This window comes from Onychomys torridus, chromosome 5 (assembly GCF_903995425.1).
Source record: "Onychomys torridus chromosome 5, mOncTor1.1, whole genome shotgun sequence".
Lineage (NCBI taxonomy): Eukaryota > Metazoa > Chordata > Mammalia > Rodentia > Cricetidae > Onychomys > Onychomys torridus.
This window is the reverse complement of record NC_050447.1, coordinates 11,585,544-11,599,614: the sequence shown is the minus strand read 5'-3', so window position 1 is coordinate 11,599,614 and position 14,071 is coordinate 11,585,544. Positions and strand designations below refer to the sequence as shown.

At 50.7% G+C, this 14,071-nt stretch overlaps 1 protein-coding gene across 17 annotated transcripts in view; it reads right to left on the bottom strand.

Annotated features, from left to right (window-relative positions):
- The window catches only part of Cacna1a (calcium voltage-gated channel subunit alpha1 A), a 300,508-nt gene that overhangs the window by 166,729 nt on the left and 119,708 nt on the right, over positions 1-14,071 (bottom strand). For all 17 annotated transcript variants that reach the window (XM_036186919.1, XM_036186915.1, XM_036186917.1 and 14 more), the window contains 2 exons: positions 10,710-10,815; positions 9,542-9,681 (listed from right to left, as the gene is read on the bottom strand). In XM_036186919.1, the coding sequence (XP_036042812.1) occupies positions 9,542-9,681; positions 10,710-10,815 (246 nt within the window). The remainder of the gene's footprint in view (positions 1-9,541; positions 9,682-10,709; positions 10,816-14,071) is intronic.

Genomic DNA, 14,071 nt, shown 5'->3' with positions numbered 1-14,071 from the left:
TCTCCCTCCCTCCTTCTCTCCCTCCCTCCTCCCTCCCTCCCTCCCCCCCTCCTCCCCCCCTCCTCCTCCTCCCCCCCCCTTCTCCTCTCCCTCCCTCCTCTCCCTCCCTCCTCCTCTCCCCTCCTTTCTTTCTTCTCTTCTCTCCCTCCCTCTACCCTCCCTATCAAAAAAAATATGATCCCAACACCCCACTTCCCACCCCCATCTGAGATCAATGCCATGCGCTGCTCCCCGAGGGCCACTGCTGTACCCTGGAGGCTGCTGCTGTACCCTGAGGGCCACTGCTGCTCCCCGAGGGCCACTGCTGTACCCTGGAGGCTGCTGCTGTACCCTGAGGGCCACTGCTGCTCCCCGAGGGCCACTGCTGTACCCTGGGAGCCACATAGGCAACTGCTGTCTGGAATCTGTCTCTTCTTCTCCTGATGTCCGAGTCAGATGGCAAACAGTAACCTTCCCTCTATCTACACAAAGAGAGAGAATGTGGCCACTGAAGGTGCCAGTTTAGACCCAGTGAGCGCCCATTGCCAAGCTGGGAGGCTCCAGAGAGTCTTGGCTTTTCTCTCGTTTTGATCCCTATGAAGTGAGGGGACAGGCATGACAGGGACACAGGTGTGACTCTGATACCCAGTCTCATCTCAGCAGGTGTCATAGCTGCATCCTCGTGTGTGTGTGTGTGTGTGTGTGTGTGTGTGTGTGTGTGTGTGTGTGTGTGACACTCATGATCCTTCTGCCTCAGCCTCCCAAGTGCTAAGATCACAATGCTCACACCAGGTCCAGATTTCATTCTTTTTTATTTTCTTTCACCTGGAGATGAAACCTAAGGTCTTGTCCACGGTAGACTGAAAATCTACCACCGAGCCATACCACAGCCCTCACTGGGGATTCTAGGCGGGCACCCGACTGCTGCTCTCACCCAGCCCCTCAAATCTGAGGCCCCCATTGGGTTTTCTGCCTGTAGTAACTCGGCACATCAGAAGCACCAGCCTTAACTGGAGTGGGAACTCACAAGCAAAGGATTCCCATGAGCACTCACTGTCGGGATGTTGTGCACTAAGCTGCCTCAGAAAAACGACAACAAACTCACACCGTGTGTCTCCCAAAGAGCAACGAGAAGACTGGTGTGTGCAGCTGGAACCAAAGCTCCTCATGGTGACGGGTGGCTGGGGCTGAGTGTAAGCACACGCCTGGCATGTGGGAGGAGAAAGCTGAACAGGAATGTTGCCCACCTTTTACCTCAGCCGCTCAGGAGGCCCAGGAAGAAAGATCACAACCTGGAGGCCAGCCTGGGCTTCCGGGTGAGACCACTGGAAAACAATGTGGTGGTGTCCACACACAGGTGGACCTAGAGACGGAGGAGAGGAGGAAGAGGGGGAAGAGGAGGAGGAAGGGGAGGAGGGGGAGGAAGAGGGGGAAGAGGAAGAGGAAGAGGGGGAAGAGGAGGGGGAAATAGAGGAAAGAAGGAGGAGGAAGGAGGGTGGAGGAGGAGATAAATGTGCTTTCCTTTCCTAGACCTCTCCTTATCTCAGTCTGACCCTTGAACCACCCAGCCCTGTCCAATGTGACAGCCTTGTGTCTCTGGGTCAGGACTAGATCCTTCCCACAAAGACAGAGGTCATCCACTTCCCAGCACCTCAGACCATGACAATACACAGTGTCCTGGGCTTGGCAGCTTTGCCCAGCCAACAGCCCCCTCTTCCTTCCTGTTCCACTATTTCCTGTATTTGCCTCGGCCACCATCCTGCTGCCCTGGGAGGCAGATCGTCGCCTGGCAACCGCAGGGACACTGGCCAGGTGCCCCAAGTGAGGCAGACTGGCATTTATCTCAGCAATTCAGGGGGACAGCCCAACCCTGTAGACAGACAGACAACAAGGGCTTCTCCAGCCCCACAGGGGAGATGGGCAAGACAGCCCAATGCTTCACAAGGTCACCAGCAGGCCCTTCCTGGGCCAAGGATCTGTCCAGCGTGCTGAAACCTGGTCCTTCCAAAGCTCCAGCTTTCCCTAAGGGTTAACTGGAGACCCCACCACCAGAATTAGTTGAGGATGTGATTTATAGACTTGTTGCTATGCAGAAGCCTGAAGGAAGGAGGGGCTTGATAAAGTCCCAGTCACCTCCCTGAGCAGCAGGGAAGCTGGATATGTATATACCCATGCTCAGCTCCTGGGCTGAGGGAGGTCCTGGGGGTGGGTTAAACATCAGGCACGTGGGCTGTGCAGACATTGTAATGCTGGAGAGAGCCCTATGGCATGGATGAAGGAGACGGGAATGTTATCGTGGCTAAGATGTAGCTTGCTGGGAACTACTCAGCCTAGTGTCAAACTCAGGTTCCTCCTGCCTCAGCTTCCCAGGAGCCGACTGACAGGTACGCACAGTGGCCCTTACCTTACAAAGTGGGGATGGAATAAAAAATCTGCCCAAACTCGTGTTGGGAGTTTTGCCACCCACTGAGCAGATACACAGAATTCACTTTCCTTTCCCCTCACAACCCTCCAGTGCTCACTGCTGAAGGCCCAGGGCTTGATTCACGCCTTGTGTCCTTTTCCAGCCATCTCTGATTCCTGCCACCACTAAGAAGAAAGACACTATCATTGCACCTCTTCTCATAAGAAAGCAAACATCTAGATGAGGTCAAGGCTCACAGCCAGGACCAGAGACTCCACGGCCCTAAAGCCTATGTCCTCACCCCTGGCTCACACCAACCGGCTATTTCTAATAAAATACATGTATTTTAAATTGCATTTAATGTGCAGTGGGGGAGAGGCGCAGGCGTGCATCTGTGGAGGTCAGAGGTTCTCTCCTTCCACCTCAGGGATCCTGAGGAACTGACATCATCAAGCTCAGTGGCAAGCACCTTCCGCTCCAGACCATCTCATCAGCCCCTCAGCAGTATCTTTTGTACATTTGCCCCTCTTTGTGCAACCCAAATAAGGGGAACGAACAAAGGAAGTCCTGGGCTTCTCCTCCTAGCGTGCTCGGCTTCAACTCCCAAGTTGACATCCACAGAACTTTTGACTTTGGAGGAAATTATGCAAGATTTAACCAACCGGTTCTGAATGGAGAGAACTGCCTTGGTTTAAATCTGCCACTACCAGGTGGTGGCTTTGTACAAGATATTCAGTCTTCATGGCCTCAGTTTCTTCACTCGTGGAATGGGAAGAACTTAGCCGTTAATACATAGACCGGCTGTATTGACACAACTTGTGATTTTTGTTGTTTAGTATTGATTCTGTAGCTAATACCAGACAGAGACAGGCATGGGGCATGGCTACTGGGAGGCCAGGGCAGGGGAAATGCAAGTTCAACACCAGCTTTGACTACAAGAGCTCAAAGCAAAACTGGGAAATTTAGTAAGCTCCTGTTTCAGGATAAGGGCGTGGGGTGGGGACATAGCCCAGTGGTAGGATGACTGCCCAGGATACACAAAGCCCTGGGTCCACCCCAATAGCACAAACAACACAGAAGAAACATGCACCAGTTCACAGGTATCGAGCTAAGCATAGACCTGAGTCGGAGCCTAACTTGGGCTCATGTGACCCTGGCTCAACATGGCCTCCTAGCAGAGTGAGTAAAGTCCTGAGGAGCTTTGGCAGCTGGCATAAGCTGCTTCACGCTGACACATTCCACTGTGAAGGGCTTGGGAGCCAAAGGGCAGCACTGGACACAAATTGTGAATATAGTGCCTGTAGGTGCTCGGAAGACGGCAGGTAACCAGAGCAGCCACGCCAACACTACTCTGTGAGAACTGAGGACAAGTACACGAAATGAGGCTCAACAAATCTCACCACAGCCGCAAACTCGGAAAGATCAATGCTCTCATTACGACCTGCATCGAGAAGCATGTAAAGCATTAATTGTATAGTGGGGAAGCCCCGTGGCATTCAGAGTGACCAGAAATGACTGTAGAGGACACACCACAAACAACACAACTTGTGTATCAGCCTGATGGCTGTTTGTTGTTGATTTTAAGATGCTGTTTGTATGTGCAGGCACATCAGGGCAGCTATAAAAGAAGTGAAGAGAAGGCATTTTGAACAAAGAGGAGTGAACATTAGAGGTTTATAATTTGATGCCTTTGGATTTGTTCCTCAAGTATACAGCAGAAAGAGGAAAGGAGGTGAGAATTCTCTATGAATTTCCCTTTCTTTCTGGTTTTCATTCTGTGGATGGAACATGCTCCCAAGCACAGTGGTTGAAAACCGGGGTTTTGCTTATGATTGGCAAGTGATTACCTTCCACTCACTGAGCCATGCTCCCAGCCCCTCACTGGGGGATTCTAAGCCGGTACATGAGCCCTGAGCCACTGTCCCACATGCTACAATGCATTGAGAATAAGTACCTTGCATAAAGCCACACAGAAATTGAGCCCAACACTCTGGATGATCTGTCTATATCAGCTGACAGCATCCATGTCCTAAACTGTATTCTAGAATATTTGAGGGTTAAAAGGATTATCACGTTCCAAATGCATAGTTGCTTATTTCACTGACCACCTACCAAGCGTGAGGCTTGCTGCTAGGCCTGTGACTACCAAACACTGTGTCTGTCTCTTTCCTGCTAAAGTCTGTGATCCTGTCTTTTTAAAAAACTTATCTATTTGTTTGTTTATTCATTTGTATATGTACATAAGTGTGTGTGTAGGACGACAACCTGGGGTAGTCTGTTCTCTCTTTCTACCGTATGGGTTGCAGAGATCACAGTCCCCAGGCTGTCATCTATTATGTATTGCCCTATTGTTCCAGCAACCTGTCAATCATGTATCTATTATCAATCTGCATCTCCATCATTTATCTAATAACTTATCTAGGTGCTGGGGAGACAGCTCGGTGGGTGAAGTGTCTGCTGCACAGGCATGAGGACCTGAGTTCGGATCCCCAGCACCCATGTAAAAACATGAGCATGGCACTGTGATCCCAGAGAGTGGTGGTGAGTCACTGAGCTCTAGGTTCTGTGAAAGACCTTGTCTGATATATATATATATATATATATATATATATATATATATATATATATATATATAAAGGTGCTGAGTGATGGAGAAAGACATTAGACATCAACCTCTGGCCTTCACATGCACACACATACAGGCACACTCATACCTAAATATCTGCCTTTCTGTATCTCATGTTGTCTATGTGTCTATCACCCCATCTGTTTGTCAATCATTTATTTTCCTACCTAACAACGTATCTTCTATCCCCCTATTACCTGTATATCCTATCTGTCATCTGTTACCATCATCTATCCATCCATCTACCCTTATACCCATCCATTCATCCATCCATCCATTCATCATCCTCCACCCACACACCTCCACCCATTCATCTATCCATCCATGCATACACCCACCCATCTATCCATCCACTCACCCACCCATCCATCTATCTGTCCATCCACCTACCTGTTCATCCATCTACCCATCATCATCCATCTACCCATCATCATCCATCTACCCATCATCATCCATCCACCCATCCACGTATCATCTGTCTATATCAATTGTCTTCCTGAACATCACAGTATGAACTCCATCATCTCAGACCAGACCCACACAGCCCTCATTCCACATTTCCTAAATGTCCATCTCACATATTTTCATTTTAACCCTCAGAATTTCAAATACAATGAAAGTATACTTAAAAAGAAACTGACAAAAGTCACCAAATCAGAATTTCTCCAAGGCCTTTTTTTCCTTTCCTTTCTCAAAGAGAAAAACAAAACAACATCTCCCTCCCCAAGGTAACAAATCCATGGTTAAGATGTTTCTCATCAAATCTCACATAAGACAAAGGCAAAAAGCCCCAGTAGTCCACAAGACACAACCGCTGACTGAACACTGCAGGCTGCTCAGGAATGGAAGACAGCCAGCTAATCAGCAAACGCCCATTAAAGCCACCACTTGTCTCAATGTCCAGTCAACGGCCCAGTCCCCTCCCTCTAGGCAGAATTCAGCACTGATCACCACTGCTGACTGGTGGAGGGTTATCTCTGCAGGACCGCTCCAGTGCAGCTTAGCAGACAGAGCCCCAGAGGCCATGCATGGGGTGTGAGTACTAGGCAGACAAGGAGGCATGGCTGACCAGATAAACAAGCAAGCAAAACAGGAAGAGGGGAGGGAGAGGGAGGGGGCTGTAAAGAAAGGACAGGAGAAGAGGTTGAGGCAGGTACAGGTGTGGGAGGAGAAGCATTCAGGGATGGGAAGTGGGTAGGTCCCCCCAATCACAAGGAGATGCAAATCAGTGATACATGTACATACATATATACACGCATGCATAGAGTCAAAGACTATGGCCCAAAAATGCACTCACTCATACTATACACCACACATAAACACAGTCACAGACAGACAGACAGACACACACACACCATATAAACATATACACACAAACACAAGCACACCACACATACACAAACACATGACCCAAATATACACACACACACAAACACAGACTACACACACACACACACACACACACACACACACACACACACACAGACTACACACACATGCACACGCAAACATAAATCATTCTGTTGAAATAAAGAAAAGGAATGGATGATACCAACTCTCACCTGATATGGATGCTTGGAACCAAGTGTGGATCCTCTGACAGAGCAGTAAGTGCTCTTAACCACCAAGTCTTAACCCCTACCATACAGTTTTTATGACAGTTAGCCTGCTGGGTTGTTTAAAGATGAGATTCTTAGCAACAGAAGAGATAACTGTCTAATTCCGTGTCAGGTCCCAAGAGCCTGCCCAGGGCACAAGCCACAAGATTTGACATAATGAACAGCATGTCCTCCATGAACACAAGGACATGTGATCCCACCCAGGACCGTTACAACATGCCAGCTGAACCAGACACAGACTCATGAGAACTCCTCTAAGGAGAGAGAGGGCCTTGAAACAAAGGCAAGGTAACAGTGATGGTGGGAAGTGTGTCTCAGATCTGCGGGGGGAGGGGGCCCGCTAGCCAAGGATGGGATCCATTAGCACAGGTATGGGAGCTGCAGAGCAAAGAGCTGAGTTCATGTTCCTACAACCCACGTGAAATCTGGGCACGGTTGCAATCCCGGCACTGGGAAGGTGGAGACTCCCAGGACACCCAGCCTAGCTCACTTGATTAGCTCTAGGCCAGAGAGACTCTCTCAGAAAACAAGGTGGGCAGCGCCTGAGGAATCACACCAGAGCTTGACCCATGACCTCACACCCCTGCACATAAAGGTGCAGGAACATACACTCACACCTACACACACACACACACACACACACACACACACACAATGCATACACGCACCTACACACATCCATATGCCCACCTACAAAGATACAAACTTGCACCACACACCTACACACCCTCACACACTCAATGTATTCACTCACATCTATACACATCAGCACCTACACATACAAAAACAAATACCTACAAACACACCCACTCACACCTGCACCTACAGACACACACACACACCTCTACACTCATACCTATATACATTTAGTGTATACACTGGCACATACACAGATACACACTCACACATACTTGCACACTCTCACACTTACACACAGATGCACACACAGAAGAACAGGAAAAAAAGAAACAAGCACATCTTTCGTGGTATTTCCAGAGATAACCAGATGTGGACTTTGTCCTAACCTACAGATTTGCTCTGATGGGTTCTTAATGTGCTGGCATTACTGGGAGATGGGAACTGTCAGGGAAAGTGGGTCTCCAGGGACATCCTGCAGTCCCCCACTCCCACCCCATCTCCACCTGTCTCTTCCAGGCTACAGAGAGCACAGAGAAGCCTTCACCACCAGCTCCTGCCACTGCAGCATTCTGTCCAAGAGCACAAGCAGCCATGGAATGAACCCTCTACTCCCACCAACCAAAATAAGACCTTCCCTTCAGGGTGGGTTATGTCAGGCATTTTGTTATAATGACAAATAAGATGTGTGACATCCACCAAAAGTAACAGGACCTGGGGTGGCAGTGGGAGCCACTAGGAAGGACAACATGCCCATAGGAAAGAGAGAAGATGTCAGGGAAGAGGGGACCTGGAACTGAGCAGCTGAGTGACTCAGAGAAGAACAGAGGAGGGCAGAGAGGGAGCCCCCCACCCCACCCCCAGTTAGTACAAGACGCCGGGTCTATCCTGGGGGGAGGAGTCTAACAAGGTTCTTGGAGTCTTCACAAAGACTGGCTACATAATGTCTGTCCTAGTTAGCTTTAACTGCCAACCTGACACAGCCTAGAGTCCCCTGAGGGAGTCTCAGTTGGGGGATTGCTTAGATTAGATTGGTCCGAGGGCAAGCCTTTGTGACACTGTCTCAATTATTAATTGATGTAGGAGGGCAGTGGTCCTGAGTTGTATGAAACAGCTAGCTGAGCACAAGCCAGAGAGAGCCTGCAAGCAGTGTTCCTCCAGGGTTTCTGCTTCAAGTTCCTGCTTTGACAGTCCTTAGTGATGAACCGTGGCCTGGAGGTATCAGCAAAATAAATAATTTCCCTCCTTTAAGTTGCCTTTGGCTAGACAGTTCATTACAGCAACAGAATGAAAAGAATACTCCCCAAACCCATCTCCATTTGCTTCTAAGCACAAGTCACATCCCCTAGCTTCTGTGACTGACTTCTAACCAACATACACTTTTTCTTGCAGTGCTGGAGATCACACCCAGGACCTCATGAAAGGCAAGAGCTCTATCACAGCCCCATCCACTGGAATACGAACCGAGGAGTCAAGGTCAAAGTCCTTTACAACTCCACAAACTATCCCAGCATCCCCCATGTTCATTTTCCGTTTGTGGTTTATTGTTAACAGACGCCAACTTTGGGAAAACTGCAGTTTGACACTAAAGAGCCACAACATGGCAAGGGATCTAGGCTGTCAATCATTTGGGGAGACAAGAGTGTCAACTGAAAAGCACCATTTTTGACTTTCAATGAGTGACAAACATCCATTAAGTTGAAGACATTCTTAATTTGGAACCATTTGTTGTAGCAGCCAGTGTGGGAAGTGTGTAAACATTTGCTTTTTAACCACAGCCCATTCCTTGTATCCACATTTGAAAACCCCTTGAAGACATGAGCAAAACCTGTCAAAGTCCAAACCATAAGTTCATGTCACTAGAAACCCTCAGCACACAGTCACCACCATGAAATAAAGGCAGCACATTTCCAAGCAAAGGATGAGACTCACTAATGAGGAGCTTTCAGACACCTTGGATTGTGGGTTTAAATCCCAGCCCAACTGCTTAGCAGCCGGAGGATGTTGATCCTTCCTGAGTGGGGGGTTGGCATCTTCTCCCACACCGGGTTACACTGAGGACTACATGGTCATGTGCATGAGGCACTGTAGAAGCTGTTAGCTACATCAGGCCATTGTTTCCACTCCATCTGACAACACTCGCTGCTATATATGGTGGAGACATGAGGTGATGGGAAGAAGACAGATGTGCACGAAAGAACACTGGGCACAGGTCTCCAAGCCCAGCCTGGGCCACCTTGGGGAGAACATGCTATAGAATGTGATGCAGTCGCCTACCCTGTTAGCACCACGACAAAGTCCATGACATTCCAGCCGTTCCTCAGGTAGGAGCCTTTGTGGAAGGCAAAGCCGAGAGCCACGATCTTAATTCCAGCCTCGAAACAGAAGATTCCGATGAAGTATGGTTCCGTGTCATCCTGGAAGGGAGAGAAGGCAGCATCAGTGGCATGGGTGGTGGAAGGTGGCGTTACCCCAAGGCAGCACACCCAGAGATGTGGACCCACCTGCCCCTCCCAAAAGGCCAAGTGACCAAAGAGAACTCTGGGCTGGGACTAAGCCAAAAGGAACATACTCTGGAAGTTGAGCTGCCTCAGATACTGGGACCCAGTGACAGAACTCTTAGAACAACTCACTGCCTGGGGTAGGAATCTTGCACACCCACCCTTAGAGATGTGGGTGCTGTCTTGGTCGAGACTATGGATGCCAAGAGGGCCCAGCCCAGCAGTCAAACCTGGTCTAGAGTCCAGCAGTGAGAAGCTGACAGTGTGGATACAGGAGTGGAGTTTTGCCTAGAAGCCCCTCCTAAGGGGCTCAGCCATGGCTCAGTGTCAGAGAGCCAGCATAGCATGTGTGAGGCTTTGGGTTCATCCTCAGTACAGCAAAGTAACAAATGCGTAATAAACAAACAAACCAAGTCCGCTTTCGGCTCCTGGTAGAAGAAAACTGCCCTAAGATGGCGTAACGAGACAGTGAACTCCAGGTACCGACTGGTACTGAGGAGCTGCGGGCACAAAAGCCGTTACCACGGCAACCCGAGGTGCCTGCATTTCCAGTCATGCAGACCTAAGGCTGTGGCGGTCAACCCTAGACTACTGCCTAGGAAGCTGAGCACAGAGGGAAACAAGAGCGTGACTGGGTCCTCAGTGACTGATCTGAGGAGTGGGTTCACAGTGGCTAACTGTATTTACGTATAGTCATACTTTTTTTTTTCAAAAAAAATTGTTTCTGAGCATAAAGCAGAAAGTAGAATTTGGACAAGTATGACGTCTTCATGGATAGTGTGATGGTCACTCCGCTCCGGTGTCACCAGGTCTGCTGGGTTTCAAGGATGGGCCTGGGCAGTGAGGGCTTCCATGTCCACAGGCCACTGATGATTGTGCAAGGCAGGCCTTCTCCACACAACTCTCAGCCCAGGGACCCAGCCCCCCTCCACCCTCTTGCTCACCAGTCGCTCAGACATGGGCGTCTTGTCGTCATCAGGGAGGTGCTGCTCTAGGGCCAGGACGATGCAGTTGGCAATGATGGTGGCCAGGATCATGTACTCGAAGGGAGTGTGGGGGTTAAGGAGCCGACCACCAGTGGCTTTGTGCCTAGCATTCCGTCTCCTCCCAGCAACCTGGCCCAACACCCTTAGCCCACCCCTTGTCCCCCCTCAGCCCATCACATCCCTACCACAGCCACACACAGCCACCTGCCTCATCTGTCTGGAGAGCTCCCCTGCGGTTCCCGGCCCTGCACCTGTGACTTTAAAAAGAACATTTCTATTAGCATGCACTAGGTACACATGGGGGTCACAGCCGAGCCCCCTCCTCTCTCTGTCCCCTCTCTGTCCCCTCCCCTCTCTGTCCCCTCTCTGTCCCTTCCCCTCTCTGTCCCTTCCCCTCTCTGTCCCCTCCCTGTCCCCTCCCCTCTCTGTCCCCTCTCTGTCCCCTCTCTGTCCCCTCCCCTCTCTGTCCCCTCTCTGTCCCCTCTCTGTCCCCTCTCTGTCCCTTCCCCTCTCTGTCCCCTCCCCTCTCTGTCCCTTCCCCTCTCTGTCCCCCTCCCTCTCTGTCCCCTCTGTCCCTTCCCTCTGTCCCCTCTCTGTCCCTTCCCCTCTCTGTCCCCTCCCCTCTCTGTCCCCTCTCTGTCCCTTTCCCTCTCTGTCCACCTCCCCTCTCTGTCCCCTCCCTTTTCTGTCCCCTCCCCTCTCTGTCCCTTCCCCTCTCTGTCCCCTCTCTGTCCCCTCTCTGTCCCTTTCCCTCTCTGTCCCCTCTCTGTCCCCTCCCTTTTCTGTCCCCTCCCACCTAGTCCCGTAGTCCCTCTTCTGGTTTCTTTCTTCTCAATGAATTTAAGGTTGCTCACAGGCAGTGACTACACCCCTGGAGAAAATGTTGCCCCAACTGACTGCCCATAAACCCTCAGGAAAGGATGAAGCTTTAAGATGGCCTCTTTCCTCCATGAAACGGTACTCACAACTGCCTTGAGGTCAAGAGTCCACAGCATGCCACGCCCCACCCATCCTCCATTCATTCTCTGTATCCACCCCTGCAGCACAATCCCTGCAGACGCTGGAGTTCTGCAATGGCTGCGGGGCACATGGCTTCCCCAGCAACCACTACAGGACCAAGAACGGAAGAGAGCAAAGTTCCCGGACTCACAGAGAAGCGAGTGTACAAAGAGATTCCAGCACACAGACCACACCAGATAGTGCCACAGTGCAGAGAGCACGGCCCTCTGCATGAGTGTGCTAGCACCCAGGAATCCAACCGGCTGGAGATGAAAAGTATTCAAAGAGAAAAATGTGTCAGGCTAAGCGCTTATGTACGGGCCCTGAACAACACACTGCAGCAACTAATGAGCATGCCTCCACGTTAGGTCCTCATGTCACCCAGAGATAAGCTGGCACCTCTGGGAGGAGGTGTGCAGGTCTGGTAGGCGGGACTTGAATGTCTGCAGGTTTGTATTCCTGGGGTCCAAGAACTGACCCACTGGGAACACAGAAGGATGACAACGGGTCACACCTGTGGTAAGATGGTGAATGCTACAGAGAAGAGGCAGGACAGAGACTCGGGGAAACATGGCGGCGAGGCAGCTGGAAGATGGCTCGCTGTAAATTGCCTGCTGTGAAAACACACAGATCCCAGCTGAAGCCCCAGCATCCACATGATGATGGGTATACTAGTGCACATCTGAAACCCAGCACCGGGGAGGTGGGTGTGGATCCCAGAGCTTACCAGCAGTCTATCCACCACAGGGGACTCGAGGTTTACCGAGATACCCTGTCTCAAAAACATAGGTGCAGAGCGGTTGAAAACGGTGCCCAATGCTGACCTTGCAGACCTCTGACTTCTGTGTGCACACACCCACATACGTGAAAACACCCCCCCCCCACACACACACACATACACACATGCACAACGTGCATGCTAGGCCCCTCTCCTGCAGACTTTTAAAAAACACCACAGGAGGTACTAGCTTTCACCTCCACAAGAACAGCAGGAAGTAAAACAAAGCCAGAGAGCACCAAGCGCTGGGGAACTGGGGGCTTGGGAACCCTGTGCACTGGTTCGGGGAGCATGTGGCTGTGTGGCTACCTTGAAAATGAGCCTGGCGTTCCCGAGGAAGGTTAAACATGGAATTAGCACCCCACACCAGTGGTAATTCTACTCTGAGATACAGAGCCCGAAGAATGAGAAAATCAGAACTTGGACAAGCGCTGCTGTGTGAATGGCAACAGCACATTCTCAACCTGCCAAAAGGTGGACGTCACCTGAACAGGCTGAACCAGCAGGTGTGAACAGGGAGGGTGTGCTCTGTCCAGTGCTGGCTGCGGCTCAGCCCTAAAGAGCCATGCACCAATATGTGGACAAACCTCGAGAACACAAGGCTGAGTGAGAGGGACAAGGCACAAAGGAACACATGGCCGAGGTGCGGAATACACAGAATCAGCAGGTCTTCAGAGCAGCCTCCTGGAGGCTGGGGCTGAGGGAGGGAGGGTGAGGGTTTCATGTGTGGGAACCAGATACACAGTTGCACGATACCCGGACTGTTCTAAAAGCCAGGGGATTAGGCACTTGAAAATATCTTAGGCATTTAGGAGGCAGGGGCAGAAACATCTCTGTGGTTTAAGGCCAGCCAGGTCTATACAGCCAGTTTCAGGCCACAGAGGGCTACAAGTGAAATTCAGTCTTGGAGTGGGGGTAGGGTGCTGGAGACAAGGCTCAGGAGGTATGAGTGTAGAGGACCCAAGTTCAGTTCCTAGGATCTGACATCTTCTGGGCTCCATGGCACTGCTCACTTTCTCTCTCTCTCTCTCTCTCTCTCTCTCTCTCTCTCTCTCTCTCTCTCTCACACACACACACACACACACACACACACACACACACACACAGTCTTTTGTTGGCTGAAGAGATGGCTCAGCACAGCCATTATTGGTAAGCCTCACAACCAAAACAAATAAAAAGTGGTCAGAGCAGGCATCTCAGGAGGAATCTGACAATATTTGAGAGAAGGGAAGTTCCCTTCCCCTCTGTCTCTCTCCCTCACCCCAGGAACTGTCTGTCAGGTCCCATGAGACCTCAGCACTTGGGAGGAGCCATGTTGTTGCTCCATCTCAACACACACTAGTTCACAGAGAACACCTTAGTTCTCTCAGAAGAAGCCCTAGTGAAAGGGGCTAGTAGTCTTGGAGCTGGAAGGTTGAGAATGAAGAAGTGGATGTCAGACACGCAACCACAGCACTCAAGGACAGGGACAACTGGTTCCCAGCCTGACACCGTGCCTGAGTGGGCTCTGTCCTGGGCACTGTGGGGAGTGGAGCAGCATGCA